Here is a 23,637-nt window from a genome sequence, read left to right on the forward strand (position 1 = left end):
AAATGAAAGAAAATTATGTACACGTAGCTGAAGATGATTTCCAAGATGTTTGCCAAATATCAAAATAGAAATACTTCTACTAAATTTATAAAAATTATTCTTGCAACATTTAATTAACGTGAAAGTATATGGAAATTTCACAAATGATGACTCACTTATAGCTAACTACGGTACCTGTAGTCCTGGCGCGTTCATTACGTTCCATTTTCCACACACAGAAAACAACCCATAACTGCAGCAGGAAATAATAGCTTCTACTTTCGTTATGGCATCAGACCTGCTCATACATAACTAGAGTGATGGAAGGTTGAAGACATCCTCTTGTTATAGAGTCGTTTGGAAAGTGTCATTAAATATACAGAGATGACACGTCTCACCGGCCTCGTGCATTTACTGTTCATTTGGGCAAATAAGTGGAAGGGAACTAGCTATTTGATGGCCATTGAATGATTTAAAATATCGCTCTACCTCAAGCTTAGGCTTTTTATCTTAAAAAAGAAAGTAAGCACATGTCGCTTTATAGGTAACTGTATAGGAAATGCATGCATTTCAACTCTGGGCCCTACTTGTTTGTGACAATTCAGTTTTGGTTTGTGTGTTTTTGTTCAGTCCTAAATTCATTTTTACAGTCTTCGGAAGTGTTTTGCAATAATGAAAGGGAGACAACACTACCGAGATTATTCCGAGGTTCCAGCGCTGTAAATGTACTCCATAGAGGAAGAAAGCACATAAAAGAGGCCAAACAACAGTCAAACATATACATGTTGAACAAGTGAACCGAGAGAGCGAGAGACAGACACTGATACATCGTGCAGCTGATCTCACCCAACAAAACATTTCTTTATCTGAATGTGCCTCTGTTAATACAATATTCTGAAAAACCTTTTCATCACTGTATGTTTTACAATTGGTTTTGTTTTGAATTTGTGTTGATGAGTGATGGTATAGTTTCTATTAAACTGAATGGGTGAATTTAGATTTTCACCGCTTTTTAGCAATATTCCAACAATATCCCGGCCGGGGACACAGGAAATGGGCTTCACACATTGTACCCATGTGGGAAAGCGAACCCGGGTCTTCGGCGTGACGAGAGAACGCTTTAATCACCCCAACGCCCCAAGTGTTCAGAGAAGTCAATTTGATTTATGAGTGATTCCAAATCACGTGCATTTCTTTTTTCAAAACAATTGTTTGCAATATGTCATACTTTTTTATACTCCCCATAACATTTTAAGTTTTCAATTTTAGGTTTTTATAACACTGAAATGAGTGCCTTTCTTTGGAAAGTTTGTCCAATCACAGGAAGTGCCACCCTACCAATTAGCAAGAGTTTACCTGATGGGCGACGACGCTCCCTCACTGTGGAGATATAAGTTCAAATTCAGTATGGGTAAAAGATGTCATCACTTAGTAGGGAGTGCTTAGAGTGCTTGTTTTACGGACAGTCAACAAAGGCCGATAAGCGCCCAGCCGACAGAGCAGTTACGGAAAAGGGCGAGTTCATCCGATTGTGACAAACCAGACCGGAGCACACAGCCAGCGGAAAGGTAGACTTAAGTCATTGCTTGTGATTTTCTGTAGAGTACGTATTGTTGAACTGATAACGGATACCAGTTAATGTGTTTTGTCAAATGTTTTTCATTATCTAAGAGAAATATACCAGCGTTAGTGCGTCTTGGAATCCGTGATACATGAAGATTTAACGATGAAGTTGTCTACTTTCTCTGTCACATTAAACGATGGCCACGCGGTGATGTAACCCGTAGCATTGAAGCTAACTGTATAATTCCAAATATATAAAGGTATTGACATTGACTGGTTCATGGAGTCAGTGTTCAGGTGTAATTTCGGTGAAGGTATCCGTTCAATCGTTCCTCCTACCGTGTTTTGTGCGATACCTTACTACTGGTGGCTAGGGGGCGTGTCGATCATGTGCATTGGGAGTGTTTGCCTTTGAGAAGTTCGAGGGTATCCGCGAGTGATTAGATAACTTGTACAGGCTACGAGTCGTGGCGGTGCAGATATGTCGGTTGTGTTTTCCAAACCTGAAGTGCATGTATCTGGCAGGAATGTAGGTTTTGGCCGAACTTCCCTGTTAATATCCCGTTCAATATAGACAGTCAGAGAAAACACTGTATATATCTTAATAGGCAACGGGGAGGCGTTAGTAACAACAGGGTGGGGCTCGACGTTGTCATAGTAACATGTCAGGACCATATAGCTGCATACATGGCAGAAGGACGTCCTCCCAGGTCCCGATGCTGTATGGCAGTAACATTATCATGGACGCACACATATATGTGTGTATGTATATACACATAGATAGAGAGATAGGTAGATAGGCAGGAAGGTAGGTAGGTAGATAGATAGATGGATAGATTGTATTAAACTAAAAAGACACAAACTGCATGTTACCGATGGCGACCGCCAGGCTGGAGAAGAAAGTAAAAGATAATTTCCTGACGTGCTCCATTTGCTTGGAGATATACACAGACCCGTGTACACTGAGGTGTGATCACACATTCTGCAGGAAATGTGTCACCTCATACATCCAAACCAGACCAGATGCTGTACAGTCCAAGACCGTCCCCTGTCCCTGCTGTCGACAAGACACCAAGGTCCCCAATCCCAGCAGTCCGGTGGAGGAGTGGGCGGGGCAGATCAACCAGTGGTAGACATAACATTTACATCTGTGTGTGTTAAAAATACCCTGCTTTCTTTAGTAGCCTTTCCAAGTTGTGATGAAAATAAGTACGTTAACTTGTGTTTATAGAGACCTCGAGCACCTGTTGTACGATCTTACAGCAACTAGGGGAGACAACTCCAGGGGCCTTGTGGTGTCCTGAGTGTAAAGTGGCCCTCTGTGACAAATGTGTGAAGATACACCGGGTGACACCCAATTCATTGAACCATGACCTGTGTGACCTGTCGTCTAGGTCAAAGGTCAAATGGAGGATCACGTACACGGAACACAAGAGTAACCGTGTTGAGTTCCAATGTCAAGACTGTGGGAAGGCTGCCTGTCAGACATGTTGTATCATCTACCACAGAGCTTGTAAAACTGTCGTCACCATTGAGTCTATGAAGCTAGGGATGAAGGCAGCACTGATGGAGAAGAGACTTGGCATGGAGAAAAGACTGAAAGTGAGGTCGAAGAAAGTAGACATAAAACACGAGAAACTCCAAAGTAGTTCTAGAATCACAGAGTCAGCTGTTCAAACTATCAGGGTGATATGCCAGACAGCCATTAACAAGATTAAACAGACAGAAACGCAACTGTTGGATGAACTGAAAAACATATCACAGACATACGCCGACCAACTCCAAGCTGATGTGAAGCTGGAAGAGATCGAGATGCAGATGTACAGACAACATTGTGAGTTTATTGACCAGGCCTTGGTATCGGACTGTGAGATGGACCTGTATGACGCGTATCAGGCCTGGGAGTCTGGAGCTGTAGAGATGGAGGATGTCAGGGATACAGAGGCAGCAGACACAAGGATAGATGACGTCATCTTTACACCAGACACTGACAACGTCCTGAAGGTCTTAGATAACCTGCAGTTGGGGAAGATTGACGTCACATACCGGGATCAGGGTACATGTCTGCCATCTCCAGTGCTGCATGACATTGTAGATGGGAGGGTGGCGGGTGATGAGGAGGAGCCTTTCCTACAAGACGTGACAGTTCTGGTTGTAGATGGTGTACAGGCATGTGTTGTTACGGACTATAATAACAAGTGCGTGAAATCTTTCTTCACAAGAAATAATCATTCATGCCATAGTAAACTTCCCCTGGATAACTCTCCAATCGGGATAGCACAGTTGAATGAGAAGCAGGTGATGGTTGCTGTCCCAGACTCCCATGAGATTCTAACAATAGAAGTGACCCCTAACCTGTTGTTGCTCTCAACCATCAAAACACGTAGTGCATACCGCTGTCTGGCTGTTGTGGATCCTTCCTGTCTTGCAGCAGGTACTTGGGAACGCATGGATATCCTGGACATGGCTGGACTCGTGTTGAGATCAATCACTACATACAATGATGACTCACTGTTTACATACCCCTGGTACATGTGTGTCAACAACAAGGGCAACCTACTCGTGTCTGACATGGGGATCACGTCTGTGACATGTCTGACGTCAGAGGGGGATGTTGTATGGAGATACGCCCCTGCCGAAGACGGAGAACTCACCTTCCCTTGTGGTATCACAACTACCAACAGAGGAGACATCCTGCTTGTAGACAGGCACACTCACAAGGTGATACAACTGACAGAGTCAGGGGATTATATCAGGGATCTGCTCACGATAGAACATGATGATGAGACAGGCATGTGCGATGTATTCTGTGATAAATGCGGTTTCCTCTTTCTATGCAAGGACACGGAAGTGAAAGAGTACATATTTGTCTGATATAGAAAACAAAAGAATGAAAGTCAGTGCAGATCTGTGGTTTAAGCGTTTGTCACTGACGGTTCGTTATATACTGTGCATGGGGTTAGTCTGGAAATGTGTGTGTATTCACCAACTGTATGAGCATTGCTTTGTCAGTGAATTGCACACATGCAGTAATCAAATAGGTCATTTCCAGAATGACTGACTGACTGACTGACTGAGTTTAGTTTTATGCCGCTTTTAGCAATATTCCAACAATATGACGGCGGGGGACACCAGAAATGGGCTTAACACATTGTGCCCATGAGGGGAATCGAACCCGGGTCTTCGGCGTGACGAGCGAACGCTTTAACCACTAGGCTACCCCACCGCCCCCCATTTCAAGAATGAAGTGAAATAGTCCACATGATCACCAGGTGAAAGACACCAGTGGATATGGCTATTGGGAGAGTCCTAGGATGACCTGAGCTACACAACAATTACTAATGTCAACAGTGTGCTGAACCTGGCGGTACCTGACGTATAAAACGTCCCGGGCACAGCTTAAATGTAAAGAAATCCCCAAAGGAAATATACCTCTCCGTTTCAAGTATGCATGAAACCCAGGAGACATATAGACTAATATACGGATGGACTTTGACAAGGTCAGCTTTCCTGCTACCTGAAGTATAAACGTCCTGGGCAAAGGAAACCCCAAAGATTGGTCAATTTTACAGTTTCTTCCTCTCAGAGTATTCAGTATCGATACACGTGATCTTGAGGATCTGCGGATATAGTTTATATTGTCCAGTACAGACATACCATATGCAGTTATATGTCATTTCTAGCAAATAAATGGAGTATGATGACTGGGTGAAACACATCAGTGTTGACAGTGGTTATAGAGAGTGTTGACAGTGGTTATAGATATACTTAGACGGAAGGACAATGTAATCTTAACATAGAAGGTGAATGGACACCGATCCAGCTGCAGTAGGCTGTCTCAAAGCCATTATTTCCCCGATTGCTTAGCGCCATCTGCAATGCCGAAGCCCTAAATGACGCAAGTCTAGATTTCCTCACATTCTTTTTTGGGCTCTTTTTCAATTTAATTGGGATTATTTGTAGCTATCAAAATTATGGATATTCAGAGACAAAGCTTTATTATACCATCTGATACATATAACTCCAATTAAAATGAAAAGGAACTTCATCTAGAGCATTTCTTGCATTACATTGTGTTAGTGTAAATACGGTAATTCGGTGCTGCTGTGGACAAAATGTGAATGTAAATGCAAGTGCACGTGGGAAGTCTCTTTTTTTCTTTTCTTTTCGTAATTTAAATTTTATTTCTGAAACCCTGTTACACTCAAGACTCAGCAGTCAGGGAACCGCTCAGTCAGAAGACATGCAGCAATCTAATGGGATACAGGTGTAAGTTTTTACGAAACAAGACAAACCATCCACTCACCATTCACACAAACACAAGATTATTTCTAATTATCAAACAAATTAATTAAGAATATAATTAATTCAGTCGTCTTTGAATAAGTCATGATACAAGAGCCATTTAGAATAAAATTCGGTGTTACAGCTTTTGTAAAAGAAAATACATTTTTCAATACTGTATCTCAATCTCAACTTACTTCTGAACTGAGCAATATTTGGTGAAGCAGAATTGAGCATGCATTTGTACAAGTTATATTTTCGAAATAATATGAGCAAGTCAAAAACAGAGTCAGTAGTTAAAATTCTATGGAGAATTCTATGCTGATACATTTCATTAACATCAACCAATGACAGATAATTGTCATGTTCATCAACAAGATCACAAATTTGAGAGATACCCCTTTGAAACCACCCTTCATAAAAACATGTTTTCTAATTAATAACAATATTGCTATTATAAAATATATGATCAGACAAGAAATCTTCAAAATTGTCAGGTTTAATTTTACTTGAAAAATCATAAAAAGCATTGAAACAATCAATATAGAAGGGATTTTTTAGATTTCTGACAATTTTGTAAAAAAAAATCCTTTGCCATGCTCATCAAATTCACTACATTTACAGTAACTAACATTTAAAATATATTTCCACTTGCCATCTTTAGTGACTAGTTTTCTCATCCAAGTCACCTTCAAAGCTCGGACATATTCAAATATATTAATCATACCCAGTCCACCAACCTTAACTGGTCTACACATTGTTTATCACCCTTAGGAATACACCTAATTTTTGTGTAATGGATAACTCGCCAATGTCGATAGCACTATTGATTGACCGCAACACAAAATAACCCAAATCTTGAAGAATTCTGCAGTAAAACCATCTGTAGCGGGACCTTTGTTGTTTTTCATACTTTTCAGCGACATCAATAATTCGTCATAAGTAATGTAACCTTCTAGAAAATCTGAATCGGGTTCAGGATCTCCCATCTTACTACAGCTCAATTTCAGTTTCAATGGGATTATTTGTTACTATCCAAATTATGTCTATTGAGACAAAGCGTTAGTAAAAGGATCCAGATGTAGGTATGGTAGACTAAAGCTTAGTGTCTGGATTTATAAGATACATATAAGTCCAATTAAATTAAAAAGGAACACAAGTGGACTCAAAGATTTAAAGAGACTTGATCTAGAGCATCTGCATTGCAAAATGGATTGGTCGGAAGGAAACCTAATTACATATCAAGATGATATCTGGTTTATTTTTTGTTTTATGGAGAGAATGTAAGTGAGTCTTCTGACACGAGGATCAAGAATGACCAGACCTTATATTTGTGAACGGGAAATTTACCGAGAAACAGAACTAGTTTCTTGCATTACAATCATTTATATTAGTGTAAATACGGTTTGTGTACAAACTGCGAAGGTAAATGTGCGTTTTGTGCTGGAGTTATGCAAGGCTACATAAGACACGTGCACGTGGCATAGTATTTCAGGTTCACACCTGGCGGGAGACAGGTTGTCCACCCACCCACCCGTGTCCATAGTCTTCTTAGATCACACATCCGAAACAAAACAGTCTGGAAAGGTGTCTTAAATCACTTCAAGTGTTACCACACACCCAGGTACCTAATGTACGACGCCTTTATCCTGACTTCTTGTATAATTATGTAGAACATGCCTTTCTATTTCTTTCATTATTACAGTATTGTTTTCCTGCTCAGTGTTGTTTTACCTTGAGCAAACATGTCCTCATCTAGAATACTTTGGTAAGCACTGAGCATCAAGTGCTGTATCTTTAGAATGATCTTAGCACCCTTTTAACAAAGCCTTGGTCCAAAAATACACCAAACGATATTTTTTTAGTATTGATCTTTGTGTCCAAGAACCATATTTATAATTAAGGCTTGAGGTCAAGGGTACACCTTGTGTGCCTGTTTTCACAGACAACAATGTTGTAGTGTCAATCCAAGACTGATTGTTCTTTTTTTACGATTTTACTGCTTGTTGAGAGTTTATGATAAAATGGATGTACACAGGTTTGACTGACTGACTGAGTTTGGTTTTACGCCGCTTTTAGCAATATTCCAGCAATATCACGGCGGGGGACACTGGAAATGGGCTTCCCACATTGTACCCATGTGGGGATTCGAACACGGGTCTTCGGCGTGACGAGCCAACGCTTTAACCACTAGACTACCCTACCGCCCCAGATGAGCATGAAGACGAGAGACACACAAAATATTGTCAGTAGACTATACTAGAGTGGACAAGGGGATTTGGTGCCATTTGGCCCTTACTGGTACAGATGTATCTTCCAAATGTAATTGCAGGGACGAGATGACAAGTCTTGTGACATCAGTCTGAGATACTGTCAGTCCAGATTGGAAGTATATTTCAGCTGGTGACAGGTATTCTTTGACGGTGATACTTTTGGAAAATAGAACTTGTGGGAAATTAAACTGGAAACACATAAAGTGCTATTAATATGTTCAAAGTATGTTTCTGTCGGTGTTAGTGAAAATGTGTATACGCTGTCATGTATATTTTTTAAAACGCATGTAATTCGATTTTCATAAGATGATTACAATAATAGGAAGGATACATACGCTTAATTGACTATCTTGGGTAACGTTCTGGTTGAACAGCTGCTTTTAGTACAGTAACTATATTACCACTTAAACAAAAGCATGTTTTATGTGGATGAACGGAGCACGGTTCGAGGATTCATGACATGTAGGCTAATATTTTCTTTTGAAAACACACATGGAACAGTCCTATAGTAGCAATCCACAGTCCGATAATAACAATCCAGCAGGGGGTTTTGTCGGGGAAAATTATTAAAATTACACTTGAGTGTTTGCTAGTTCATTTGACCCGGCGTTAAACCAATGCAGCATTTTCTTGTATTTCTTTGTCAATATTCATTCACTTGTCTTTGGTCGATGTCTTTAAACAAAGTAGAAACCATTTTGTCATATTGTCTTATGGTCAGTGTCACTCTAAATCTTTGGAGATAAATATAAATAGATGACACGTCTCACCGGCCTCCTGTATCTCATAGTCCCCGAGGGCAAACAAATGGAAGGGAACTAGCTATTTGATAGCCATTGAACATAAAAGATCTTCGAAACTTAAGTTATATTCGTAACTGTACTGGAAATGCATGCATTTCACATTTGGTCTGTGACAATACTGTTTTGGTGTATGTGTTTTACACATCACGATTAAGTTGTAAAATGTTTCAGCTTTATTTTCAACGGAGCCTTAAAGTGATTAACAGTTTGGAACTGACTGAATGACTGAGTTTGGGTTTACGCCGCTTTTAGCAATATTCCAGCAATATCACGGCGGGGGACACCAGAAATGGGCTTCACTCATTGTACCCATGTGGGGATTCGAACCCGAGTCTTCGGCGTGACGAGCCAACGCTTTAACCACTAGACTACCCAACCGCCCCAACAGTGTGGAAAGTGTTTTGCAATAATGAAAGCGGCGTTAAAACATAATCTCTCACTCACTTCTGTTACAATTATATGTTTGCATCTATGTAACTATGGGAATGGCTAAACAACACCACTAAGACAATAAGGCATAAAAGAGGCCAAACAACAGTTAAACATATACCTATGGAACAAGTGAACTGAGAATGCAAGAGACAGACACTGATACTCCGTGTACGTGCGGAGTGTTGCTCCGCCTGCACCTCGCCAGCACCAGCTGACCTCGGCCTGATAAACATATGTTTCTCAATGTGTCTGTATCAGTATAACATTTTGAATAACTTCTTTTGTGACTGTAAGTTTTAGAATTAGAATTTGAATAAACACGGTATTTTCTCATCTATTTGAATTAATGTTCAGAGAAGTTAATGTTGGTTGGTTGGTTAACGACGCACTCAGACCAATTCTAACCCGGATCTTCTGGTAGACAAGCATGGGTTACTGAAGACCAAGAGTTATAAGTAACCACTACACAACACATGCATTACAGTTCTTGAAAGGCATTTAAAAGTCGGATGAACATGAATACATAACATGGCTCACTTATTGTTTAGATACGTGTTCAAACTCAGTATACGTATGTGTAAAAGATTAAATCGCTTAGTTGGGAAACACAGGGAGTAGGTGTAGAACAGGGAAAGAATTGTAACCAGTATTGTTTATGTTGTTTCAAAGATTTTCTGAAAGTTGCTTTATGGGACATTATGTTTGTTTGCCATTTTAATGAACAAATATGATATTGTGCTGCTGCAATGTGCATGTCCTGAAGACGTTTCCTTTTGGTTATGTTGAATGTAAACATGACCAACACTGGGGGCTTGTTTTATGCTCAGTCAACAACGGCTGATAAGCGCCCAGCCGAGTGAACATTTACGGAAAAGGTCGAGTACAACCGATTGCAGCAAACCACACCCAAAACCACACCGGAAAGGTAGGCTTAAGTCATTGCTTGTGATTTTCTGTAACGTACATATTGTTGAACTGTTACCATTTATTGTGTTTTGTCAAATGTTATTCATTATCTGATAGGGGGCGGTGGGGTAGCCTAATGGTGAAAGCGTTGGCTCGTCACGCCGAAGACCCCGGTTCGAATCCCCACATGGGCACAATGAGTGAAGCCCATTTCTGGTGTCCCCCGCCGTGATGTTGCTGGAATATTGCTAACAGCGGCGTAAAACCAAACTCAGTCAGTCATTATCTGATAGAAATATACGAGTGTCAGTACGTCTTGAAATCAGTGATAATTGTGAGGGTAGGTTGTCTACTTTCGTCATCAGTTTTAACCATGGTAGCACTTGAGCTAAGTGGGTAAATCCAATTATACAAAGGTATTGACATTGACTGGTTCATTGGGTTGAATAATAATCAGTGTTCTGATGTAATTCCGGTGAAGCTATCCATTCAATGGTTCCTCCTACCGTGTTTTGTGCGATACCTTAATACTGGCGGCTCGGGGACGTGTTGGTCATGCGTTGTCAGTGTTTGTTTAAGAAAAGGGTCGAGGTTAACGGTGAGTGAATAGATAACATATACATGCTCAGAATCGGCGGCGCAGATATGTGGGTTGTGTTATCCACGCCTGAAGTGCATGTATCATGGCAGGAATATAGGTTTGGGCCGAACTACCCTGTTAATATACTGTTCAATATTGACAGAGAAAACACTGTGTATACCTTAATGGGGAACGTGGAGGCCAGTCCATGACATCAACAGCAGCGTTAGTAATAACAGGGTGGGGCTCGACGTTGTCATAGTAACATGTAGCCAGGCATATATGGCATATATGGAAGATGATGGGTGAAAACCTGGCCCCGATACTGTATGGTAGTAACATATTCCTGGACGACAATCAGCTGAGATAAGCACCATTGGCACGAATATGTTCCCAAAATTAATACGAACTTGGATGGTAAATAATCAAGTCAATAAGATGTCAGTGTTCCCAGTCTGATTGCTCAGATATAAATAGATAGATAGATGATAGACATGTAGATAGATATCTGTTTATATTTACTATGTGTCTGTGTGTGTGCGCGTGTTCGTGTACAGCTTCACATACAGATGCGCGTATGTTCAGATCAATCATTGCCGCTTGTACTGAATCTAATTAATTTCTATTAAACTAAAAAGGAACAAACCGTATGTGTATCTTACAGATGGCGACCGCCGGGCTAGAGAAGAAAGTAAAGGATAATGTCCTGACGTGCCCCATCTGCTTGGAGATGTACACAGACCCGTGTACACTGAAGTGTGATCACACATTCTGCAGGAAATGTGTCACCTCATACATCCAAACCAGACCAGGTGCTGTACAGTCCAAGACCATCCCCTGTCCCTGCTGTCGACAAGACACCAAAGGTTCCCACCCCATCAGTCCGGTGGAGGAGTGGGCGGGGCAGATCAAACCCAGCATCATTATACAGGGGCTGATTGACACCTATAGGTCCGAGGTGGCTCTGCCAGGTAAAGTGAAAATATGATATGCGTGTGTGCGTGTGCGTGTGCGTGTGCCTGTGCCTGTGTGTGTGTATTTAAAACCGGTGGTAGGCTTAACATTGACATATGTGTGTGTAAAAAATACCCTGCTTCCTTTCGTAGCCTTTTTCAAATTGCGATGAAAATAAGTACATATGTACTTTGTGTTTACAGGACCTCAAGCACCTGTTGTATGATCTGTCAGCAACTAGGGGAAACAACTCCAGGGTTCTTGTGGTGTCCTGAGTGTGAAGTGGTCCTCTGTGACAAATGTGTGAAGACACACCGGGTGACCCCTATTTCATTGAACCATGACCTATGTGATCTGTCGTCTAGGTCAAAGGTCAAACGGAGGATCAAGTGCACGGAACACAAGAGTAACAGTGTTGAGTTCCACTGTCAAGACTGTGGGAAGGCTGCCTGTCAGACATGTTGTATCATCTACCACAGAGCTTGTAAGACTGTCGTCACCATTGAGTCTATGAAGCCAAGGATGAAGGCAGCACTGATGGAGAAGAAACTTGGCATGGAGAAGAGACTGAAAGTTGAGGTCGAAGAAAGTAGACATACGAAACGAGAAGCTCCAAAGTAATTCTAGAATCACAGAGTCAGCTGTTCAAAATATTAGATTGATCTGCCTGACAGCCATTAACAAGATTAAACAGAAAGAAACACAACTGTTGGATGAACTGAATAACATATCACAGACATACGCCGACCAACTCCAAGCTGATGTGAAGCTGGAAGAGATCGAGATGCAGATGTACAGACAACATTGTGAGTTCATTGACCATGCCTTGGTATCGGACTGTGAGATGGACCTGTATGAAGCGTATCAGGTTTGGGAGTCTGCAGCTGTAAAGATGGAGGATTTCAGATGTCCAGAGGCAGCAGCCACCCGGAGAATAGATCACATCGGGTTTACACCAGACACTGTAAACGTCCTGAAGGTCCTCGATAGCCTGCAGTTTGGGGTAATCGACGTCACATACCGGGACAGATGTCTGTCAACTCCTGTGCTGGTTGACACGAGAGAAGGGAGGGTGGTGGGTGATGAGAAGCCTAATCTATGGGATATGATAGTCCTGGTTGTAGATGGTGTACAGACATGTGTTGTTACGGACTATGATAACAAGTGTGTGAAATCTTTCTTCTCAAGAAATAATAATTCATGCCATAGTAAACTTCCCTGGCAAACCCCTCACGTGGGATAACACAGTTGAATGAGAAGCAGGTGATGGTTGCTGTCCCAGGCTCCCATCAGATTGTAACGGTAGAAGTGACCCTGACCTGGTGCTGCTCTCTACCACCAAAACATGTACCGGATACTTCAGTCTGGCTGTTCTGAATCCTTCCTGTCTAGCAGCAGGTGCTTTCGAACGCATGGATATCTTGGACATGGCTGGACACGTGTTGAGGTCACTCACTACATACAATGGCGACTCACTGTTTACCATCCCTGGCTACATGTGTGTCAACAACAAGGGTAACATACTCGTGTCTGACTACAGGAAGAAGTCTGTGACATGTCTGACGCCAGAGGGGGTATTGTGGAGATACGCAACCGTACCGGAGACAAGGCCCTCACCAACCCTTGTGGTATCACAACAACCAGCACAGGAGACATCCTGTTTGTAGACAGAGACACGTGCAAGGTGATACAGCTGACAGAGTCGGGAGAGTTTGTCAGGGAACTGCTCACGTTAGAAGATGGTGGTGAGACAGGCATGTGTGATATATTCTGTGATAAATACGGTTTCTTATTTCTATGCACAGACACGGAAGTGAAAGAGTACGTGTTTGTCTGACATAAAAAATCAAGAGAATGAAAGTCAGTGCAGAGCTGTGGTTTATGACATTCTGTGCATGGTGTTAGTCAGGAATGGCTTGTGTCTTCACCAAAACCTATGGGCATAGCTTTGTCAGTGAATTGCAGACAATGCAATATTCAAATAGGTCGTTTCCAGCATGAAGTGAAAAGTCCAACAGGTGAAAGATCACCAGCTGTTGTGGAGATTCCTTTGGATGACCTGAGCTACACAACGACTACTTGATCTCAACAGTGTGCTGAACCAGCTGAAGTTTGAAGAAATCCCTCAAGGAAATATTCCTCTCCCTTATTCCTATGATAGACTAAAGCTAAGACAGAGTCTGGGTATATTATTTGTTTTCGAAAAACGAAGAACATTTTGTGTTGGATAGAACTGAGGAATAACGAACCCGGTGCTGGTTAGGGTTTTGTTACTCGGAAGTGTACATGTTTCCGTGTATATGACCACACCAGTGCATGTGTATTTAGAATGATCTCATCATCCGTTCAATAAAGCATGGACCCAAACACATTCCAAACGATATTTCTAGTATTGAACGATGTTTCCTAAAACCATATATAATTCCTTTCCAAAAGTTTAGACCCACTAGTGTAATATACTTCCCATCAAAAGTTTAGACTGTTTCAAGTGAGTCTAAACTTATGACAGAAAGTATACAAATTGAAGTCTTGAGGTCAAGGGTATACTGTATCCCTGTTTTCACATATTATACACAGGAGACACTACATTGAAATGTCACCCCATGCCAAATTGTTCTCTTTTCAGATTTTATTGCTTGTTAGGAAGTAAAATGAATGTGCGCAGTTTTTATTTCTGTCCGTTAGATGACCCTGAAGATGAGCAATTCATGTGATAATATGGTTGGACAAGAAAAATTTAGTGAGATTTCAGGTATTAAATTATATTATTTCGTAGAGCAATGCTAACATTTGAAATACTTGACGTCACGTTTTTATTTTGTGCACCCATGTTCACATTTCCGATTCATCAGACCATTATATTGCACATGTATATTTCAGTTTTGGTTCTGTTTTGCTTCGTTTCTCTTTGTAGCTGCATGACGATGAATGAACGAGTTGTAAGTCAATGGAATGAGGTTTAATGAAAAACCAAAACTGTCAGTAGACTATTCTAGAGAGGAGGACAAGGAAAATTTGGTAACATTTGGCTCCACCTTTATAGATGTAATTGCAGTGACGAGATCGCAAATCTGGGATACCAGTCTAAGATACTGTCAGTCTAGATTGGAAGTATATTTCCGCTAGCGACAGTTATTCTTTGACGGTGATACTTGTGGTAAAAAAGTTGTAGGTAATTAAATTGAAATCACATAAAATGTCAGTTTGTTCAAAGTATGTTTCTGTTGCTGTTAGTGAAATGGGACATACTCTGTTTATGAAAGACGTCAAGCATATTTGTAACAACCCATGGAAATCCATTTTCATAAGATATGTGATTACAATCATAGGAAGGATACAGTTTCCCCAACAACCATATGCATGATCATTCCTGAAAATTTTAAACAAAACCCTTTCCACATTCGCGGAAAAATTATTAAAATTACACTTGAGTGTTTGCCAATTCATTTGACCCGGCGTTAAAATGAGGCAACATTTTCTTGTCTTTCTTTCTCTATATTCATTCACATGTCTCTGGTCAATTTCACTTCGCTGATTCAAACAAGTTGGGAATCGCCATGGAGCGTGCGGCATATTCTGCATTAAAGAGCTGCAGGAACCTTGAGATTTTGTCTTTGCGAAAGTTTAGCATCATTTCAGCATATCAGATGAGTGTCTGTGCCCTCTATATATTATCTGATTTATCAAGGCAATACGTCGAGCCTTTGTCAAAATATAGAAGCATTTTGTTTCTTGAGCATGACATAAACTGTCTAGTAATAATTCTGAAATATGAGCGAAAAAAAAAGAGAAAATATCCATGATAGCCTAATAGGGTCTTGTTCACATGAAGGTATTTGTGCTTTTTGTTTAACTGCACCCAGTGAAATATTAAAGCTGACAATCCAAGCTAAGCTCAAGTAGTGCATGATATTTGTTCGTGTTCGATGATAGTTTCTGACTAAGGTTAGGTCGCATTTCAGCCTGAGTAGCAATGTGGTCCTTGACGTGGAGCCGGACTAGACAAAACGGTTACATTCATGATCCAAATAGGACGATGAATTTGCTTGAATTGTCATTATTCAATCACGTGATGCACGTGCATTACAACTTTAACTGTGTAAAAGGTATGTTTATATGGAAAAGGTATTACTATATGCTGATTTCTGTGAAACGTAGCAAGAGTTTCAGCTTCATCGTGGATGTTGCATTTAAACTTTATGCTTGACATTGTGTAGGAACATGACAGTTGCAAACAGGAAAGCTGCAACATCTAGTTCAGATTTCATACCTCGGGAGGTGATATCATGAACTCAACTTCTATTTGAAGTACCAAATCATTTGCTAGCATCATCGAAAACTGTTCACTAAAGTTGGGGAATATTTCATCACTTTCTCCCAAAACAAATGCAAAGCAGTATAACTAAAACATACTGGAGAATTTACAAACGTAATGTTTGACACTGAATATGCTCATCGTGGATTGATTTATGTCGGACACAACACATATTATCAACATGAAACATCCGGTAAGAAAAGGCTAATAAAAGAAATCATCCCCATTCTGTACATAGAAAATATTGCACTTTTTGCATGAAACTTGGAATGGCAGAGAAAACCATTCATCTATTAGCCTGATATGCGGGTGATCTTAATTGTCACAATGTCACGGGGATGTAATTATTTCTGTCCTGTTTGTTTGTTTCTTGTTTAACGCTCAACTCAGCGATATTCCAACTATATGGCGGAATATTGTAACTAATCGAGTCTGGACCGGTTAGTCCAGTGATCAACATCATGAACCGAGAGAGCGAGAGACATTGATACATCGTGTATGTGCCGAATGCTGCTCCGCCTGCACCTCGCCAGCAACAGCTGACCTCGGCCTGATAAACATATGTTTCTCAATGTGTCTGTGTCAGTATAACATCTTGAATACCTATTTTTGTCACTGTAATTTTAAAAATTAGAATTTGAATAAACAAGGTGTTTTTTCTCTTCTATTTAAATTAGTGTTCAGAGAGGTCAATGTTGGCTGATTATGGTTTGTTTAACGCCGCACTCAGCTACGTTCCAGCTATATGGCGGCTATCTGTAAATAATCGAGCCTGGAACAGACAGTGATCAGCATTATGAACATCGATCTTTGCAATGGGGATACGATGACATGAGTCAACCAAGTCAGCCAGCCTGTCCAACCGATCCCGTTAGTCGCCTCCTACGACAAGCCGACAAGCATGGGCTACTGAGGATCAATTCTAACCTGGACCTTCACGGGTGGGAGAAGTCAATGGGAGAGTTATAAGTAACAATTACACAACACTGGCATTTCAGTTCTTGGAAGGCATTTAGAAGTTGGATGAACATGAATACATGTGAACGGTCACTTACTGTTTAGATACGTGTTCAAACTCAGTATACGTATGTGTAAAAGATTAAACCGCTGAGTTGGGAAACACAGGGAGTAGGTGTAGAACAGGGAAAGAATTGTAACCAGTATTGTTTATGTTGTTTCAAAGATTTTCTGAAAGTTGCTTTACTGGACATTTAGTTTTTTTGCCACTTTAATGCATCAACGTTCTCTTTTGGTTATGTTGACACATTATCTGAAATTCTTGTAAGCATACCAACACCGGGTCGTGTTTTACAGACATTATAAACCCTAACCCTATTTTTGTCCATTTTATTGAAGTAGTTAACACCTTGGAATTTCCAAGAGGTTAGAGGTTTTAGAGGTTTTACTTTTGAATAAAGACCCCTTACCGGGTTTTACAAGTGGGAATACCTGTGACAAGATAAAATAACAAAATTCGAAAGATAAAATTGTTTATTTAATTATTAACTGCTTAAAGCTTAGAGTGACATGGAAAGGTTTGTCAGTAGATAGGATTTCGGGTTGTGAACGAGCCTTTCCAAAAGCACATTCTGGCTCTGGGTCGGTCTTTGTAACCATGGTTACGGTGGTTTGCAGGTGAGCCTCGGCTGGTCTTGACTTTTCAGGTAGTTGGACACTGCAGCTTTCTGGTCGTCAGATAACCGTTTGTACACCCTTACTGCCTCACTGCGATGTCCTAGACAATAGAAATATTTGCTATTTACACACCTTCAACAAAGTGGGTCCTAAATTCTGTAGATTCCAAGATCATATCACATCCATATTTCCCTTTAACAAGAGTTCAGAATCATTAAATATACTTTTAATGAGGCCGACATTATTGACGTATATACCCTTCAAAACATATCACCTGTTTGTAACCAAAGATTTACAATAATGGCAAATCAGCGAAAAAAGACATAGACTTTAGGTTTGTCATAAAGCACAGAAAACAGAAACGTCCTCCACGTCAACAAAGGGCAATACGCGCCCAGCCGAGGGAACAGTTACGGAAAAGGTCGAGTTCAACCGAATGCGACAAACCACACGAACACACAGCCACCGGAAAGGTAGACTTAAGTCATTGCTTGTGATTTTCGGCAAAGTAGATATTGTTAAACTGACAACTGATACCATTTATTGTGTTTTGTAAACTGTTCATTATCTAATAGAAATGTACGAGTGTCAGTACGTCTTGAAATCAGTGATAATTGTGAGGGTAAGTTGTCTACTTCGCAGGGGCTTGTAACGCTAAAAACTGCCATCAAGGTATATACTGTCACTGACGGGGTCTTAGTACTATAAGACCCCGTCAGTGACAGTATATACCTTGATGGTAGTTTTTAGCGTTAATAGTACTAAGACCCCGTCAGTTTTGTAGTTTCGTTATCACTTTATACGATATCCTCGCATTGGTGTTGTAACACGTAGTACTGGAGCTAAGTGGGTAAATCCAATTATACAAAGGTTTTGTCGTTGACTGATTCGTGGAGTTGATTAATAGTGTTCAGGTGTAATTTCAATGAATGTATCCGTTCAATCGTTCCTCCTACCATGTTTTGTGCGATACCTTACTACTGTTGGCTGCGGGGCTTGCCGATCATATGCATTGTCAATGTTTGTCTCTGAAAAGGGTTGAGGTTAATAGACACCATGTATAGTGGTGGCGGTGCAGTATGTCGGTTGTGTTCTCCACGCCTGAAGTGCATGTATCTGGCAGGAACGTAGGTTTAGGTCGAGAGTCCCTGTTAACCTGGTCCGATACTGTATAGCAGTAACATTATCCTGGATGACAATCGGCTGAGATCGACCATTGGCACGAATATGCTCCCAAGATTATTAAGTACATGCATGGTAAATAATATGGTAACTATGATGACGTAAATAAGATCTGACATTGACCTGTTCATTGATTTGTGTAAAAGTCAGTGTTCAGGTATAATTTCGGTGAGGGTGTCCATTCAATCGTTCCTCCTACTGTGTTTTGTGCGATACCTTACTTCTGGTGGCTAGGGGGCGTGTCGACCATGTGTAGATTCAGTGTTTGCCTTTGAGTAGGGTTGAGGTTAATGGTGAGCGATTAGATTAAATATATGTACATGATCCAATTCATGGCGGTGCAGATATGTCGGTTGTGTTTTCCACACCTGAAGTGCATGTGCATGTGCAGGAATAAAGGTTTTGGCCGAACTTCCCTATGATATACCGTTCCAGTCAAATGTGTATACAATTGGGAAGGCCAGTCCATGACGTCAACACCAGCGTTAGTAACAACAAGGTGGGGCTCGACGTTGTCATGGTAACATGTCAGTCCAGGATCATGTAGCTGCTTATATGGCAGAAGAACGTGGATGAAGACCTGTCTCCGATACTGTGTGGCAGTAACATCCTGGACGACAAGCAGTTCAGATTGGCACCATGTGCACGAATATGCTCCCAAGATTACTACGGACGTGCATGGTAAATAATATGGTAACTATGGTAAGGTTAAAAAGGTGTCAGTGTACCCAGTCTGACTGCTCGGGTACAGAGGCTCACATGCAGTTTACATAACACACACACACACAGACACACACACAGACTCTCTCTCTCTCTCTCTCTCTCTCTCTCTCTCTCTCTCTCTCTCTCTGTGTGTATGTATGTATATACAGTTAGATAGATAGAGAGAAAGACAGGTAGATAGACATCCGTTTATATTTCAAGTGTGTCTGAGTGTGTGAGTGTGTTTGTATACAGCTTCACATGCAGGTGCGTGTATGTTCAGATCTTCCATTGCTGCTTATGGAATCTGTAGTGAGTAAAGCGTAATTTATTTGTATTAAACTAAACAGGCACAAACTGCATGTGCATCTTACAGATGGCGACAGCCGGGCTAGAGAAGAAAGGAAAGGATAATTTCCTGACATGCTCCATCTGCTTCGAGATGTACACAGACCCGTGTACACTGAGGTGTGATCACACATTCTGCAGGAAATGTGTCACCTCATACATCCAAACCAGACATGATGCTGTACAGTCCAAGACCATCCCCTGTCCCTGCTGTCGACAAGACACCAAGGTCCCCCACCCCAGCAGGCCGGTGGAGGAGTGGGCGGGGCAGATAAAAGCCAGCATTGTGATACAGGGGCTGATTGACACCTATACGTCCGAGGTCGCTGTGCAAGGTAAAGTGAAAATATGGTATGCGTGTGTGTATGTGTATGTATGTATTTAAAACCAGTGGTAGACTTAACATTTACATCTGTGTGTGTTAAAATACCCTGCTTTCTTTAGTAGCCTTTACAAGTTGTGATGAAAATAAGTACGTTAACTTGTGTTTACAGAGACCTCGAGCACCTGTTGTACGATCTGTCAGCAACTAGGGGAGACAACTCCAGCAGCATTGTGGTGTCCTGAGTGTGAAGTGGCCCTCTGTGACAAATGTGTGAAGACACACCGGGTGACCCCTACTTTATTGAACCATGACCTATGTGACCTGTCGTCTAGGTCAAAGGTCAAACGGAGGATCATGTGTAAGGAACACAAGAGTAACCAAGTTGAGTTCCACTGTCAAGACTGTGGGAAGGCTGCCTGTCAGACATGTTGTATCATCTACCACAGAGCTTGTAAAACTGTCGTCCCCATTGAGTCTATGAAGCTAGGGATGAAGGCAGCACTGATGGAGAAGAGACGTGGCATAGAGAAGAGACTGAAAGTGAGGTCGAAGAAAGTAGACATAAAACAGGAGAAACTCCAAAGTAGTTATAGATTCACAGAGTCAGCTGTTCAAACTATCAGGTTGTTCTGCCAGACAGCCATTAACAAGATTAAACAGAAGGAAACACAACTCTTGGATGAACTGAATAAGATATCACAGACATGCGCCGGCCAACTCCAAGCTGATGTGAAGCTGGAAGAGATCGAGATGCAGATGTACAGACAACATTGTGAGTTCATTGACCAGGCATTGGTATCGGACTGTGAGATGGACCTGTATGCCGCGTATCAGGCCTGGGAATCTGGAGCTGTAAAGATGGAGGATGTCAGGGATACAAAGGCAGCAGACGCCTGGAGAATAGAAGACATCGGGTTTACACCAGGCACTGAAAACGTCCTGAAGGTCTTAGATAACCTGCAGTTGGGGAAGATTGACGTCACATACCAGAATCAGGGCACATGTCTGCCAACTCTCTGCTAGTTGACACGATAGATGGGAGGGTGTCGGGTGATGAGGAGAAGCCTTTGCTACAAGACGTTACAGTTCTGGTTATAGATTGTGTACAACCATGTGTTGTTACGGACTTTTATAACAAGTGTGTGAAATCATACTTCACAAGAAAGAATCTTTCATGCCATAGTAAACTTCCCCTGGATAGAAATCCAGGTGCGATAACACAGTTGAATGAGAAGCAGGTGATGGTTGCTGTCCCAGACTGCCTTCAGATTGTAACAGTAGAAGTGACCCCTGACCTGGTGCTGCTCTCAACCATCCCAACACGTACCGGATACTCCAGTCTGGCTGTTCTGTATCCTTCATCTCTAGCAGCAGGTGCTTGGACTGTGTTGATATCCTGGACATGGCTGGACACGTGTTGAGGTCAGTCACTACATACAATGACGACTCACTGTTTTCCCGCCCCTGGTTCATGTGTGTCAACAACAAGGGCAACCTACTCGTGTCTGACTGGGGGAAGAAGTCTGTGACATGTCTGACGTCAGACGGGGGTGTTATGTGGAGATACGCCCCTACTGGAGACAGAACACTCACCAACCCTCGTGGTATCACAACTACCAGCACAGGAGACATCCTGCTTGTAGACAGAGACACTGACAAGGTAATAAATCTGACAGAGTCGGGGGAGTTTGTCAGGGAACTGCTCACGTTAGAAGATGGCGGTGAGACAGGCACGTGCGATATATTCTGTGATAAATACGGTTTCTTATTTGTATGCACAGGCACGGAAGTGAAAGAGTACGTGTTTGTCTGACATAAAAATCAAGAGAATGAAAGTCAGTGCAGAGCTGTGGTTTATGACATTCTGTGCATGGTGTTAGTCTGGAAACACGTATGGGCATAGCTTTGTCAGTGAATTGCAGACATGCAGTATTCAAATACATCGTTTCCAGCATGAAGTTAAATAGTCCACCAGGTGAAAGATCACCAGCTGTTGTGGAGATTCCTGGGATGACCTGAGCTAAACAACGACTACTTGATCTCAACAGTGTGCTGAACCAGCTGAAGTTTGAAGACATCCCTAAAGGAAATATTCCTCTCCGTTATCCCTATAATAGACTAAAGCTAAGATAGAGTCTGGGTATATTATTTGTTTTTCGAAAAACGAAGAACATTTTGTGTTAGATAGAACTGAGAAATAACGAACCCAGTGCTGGTTAGGTTTTTTGTTACTCGGAAGTGTACATGTTTCCGTGTATATGACCACACCACTGTATGTGTATTTTGAATGATCTCATCATCCGTTCAACAAAGCATGGGCCCAAACAAATTCGATATTTCTAGTATTGAGCGGTGTTTCCTAAAACCATATATAATTCCTTTCAAAAAGTTTAGACTCACTAGTGTAATATATTTCCCATCAAAAGTTTAGACTGTTTTAAGTGTGTCTAAACATTTGAAAGGAAGTATACAAATTGAAGTCTTGAGGTCAAGGGTATACTGTATCCCTGTTTTCACATATTATACACATGTTGAAATCTCACCCCAAGCCAAATTGTTTTATTGCTTGTTAGGAAGTAAAATGAATGTGCGCAGTTTTTATTTCTGTCCGTTAGATGACCCTGAAGATGAGAAATTCATGTGATAATATGGTTGGACAAGGAAATTTAGTGAGATTTCAGGTATTGAATTATACTATTTCGTAGAGCAATGCTAACATTTGAAATACTTGACGTCACGTTTCTATTTTGTGCACCCATTTTCACATTTCCTATATATCAGACCATTATATTGCACATGTATATTTCAGTTTTGGTTCTGTTTTGCTTCGTTTCTCTTTGTAGCTGCATAACTATGAATGGACGAGTGTGTAAGTCAATGGAATTAGAAGATAAATAGTTTGGTTTGTTCAATTTCCGGGATTCATTGGAATTCAACATAGGCAAATTTAGTTTAAAATCGACGGCGTGAATCCCGGAAATTGAACAAAGCAAACTATTTATCGATATTGTAAACCAATTTGTAGTGAGAAGCCTTTTTCCAAGGAGCTCTTTGAATGTAGCGCGATCGTGTGTCGCAATAGACCATTCTTAATGAGGCCTCATGAATATTCATATCTGTACCAAAACGAGGCTAAATGGGGCAAGGACACAATCGCATAATGGCGACAAATCTCAATGTATACTTCCTGGTTTCAAATTTCCCTTGAACGGTACATTACGAAACTGTCCAGTAGTTCGGGGAAATCGCAGAGAAATTGGAAAGGGCTACACAAATGTTTCTGTAGCATATCCACGGATTGAAGGGTTAATAATTACTGTACATCACGACATATCACGATAAGTCATATGACCTAG

At 41.2% G+C, this 23,637-nt stretch overlaps 2 protein-coding genes across 2 annotated transcripts; both read left to right on the forward strand.

The window, feature by feature from the left end:
• Positions 1-2,417: 2,417 nt before the first annotated feature.
• On the forward strand, positions 2,418-13,017 carry LOC124279583 (tripartite motif-containing protein 45-like). The gene is made up of 3 exons (XM_046715424.1): positions 2,418-2,444; positions 2,806-3,486; positions 12,691-13,017. The coding sequence occupies exons 1-3, from the start codon at positions 2,418-2,420 to the stop codon at positions 13,015-13,017; spliced, it is 1,035 nt and encodes a 344-aa protein (XP_046571380.1).
• Positions 13,018-13,329: 312 nt separating this feature from the next.
• LOC124279584 (tripartite motif-containing protein 45-like) lies at positions 13,330-21,304 on the forward strand. Its single transcript, XM_046715425.1, has 4 exons — positions 13,330-13,519; positions 18,300-18,346; positions 20,144-20,291; positions 20,451-21,304. The coding sequence occupies exons 1-4, from the start codon at positions 13,330-13,332 to the stop codon at positions 21,302-21,304; spliced, it is 1,239 nt and encodes a 412-aa protein (XP_046571381.1).
• The last annotated feature ends 2,333 nt before the right edge of the window (positions 21,305-23,637 follow it).

The sequence above is a fragment of the Haliotis rubra genome, unplaced genomic scaffold (genome assembly GCF_003918875.1).
Source record: "Haliotis rubra isolate DU_JTF1 unplaced genomic scaffold, ASM391887v1 Scf252, whole genome shotgun sequence".
Classification (NCBI taxonomy): domain Eukaryota; kingdom Metazoa; phylum Mollusca; class Gastropoda; order Lepetellida; family Haliotidae; genus Haliotis; species Haliotis rubra.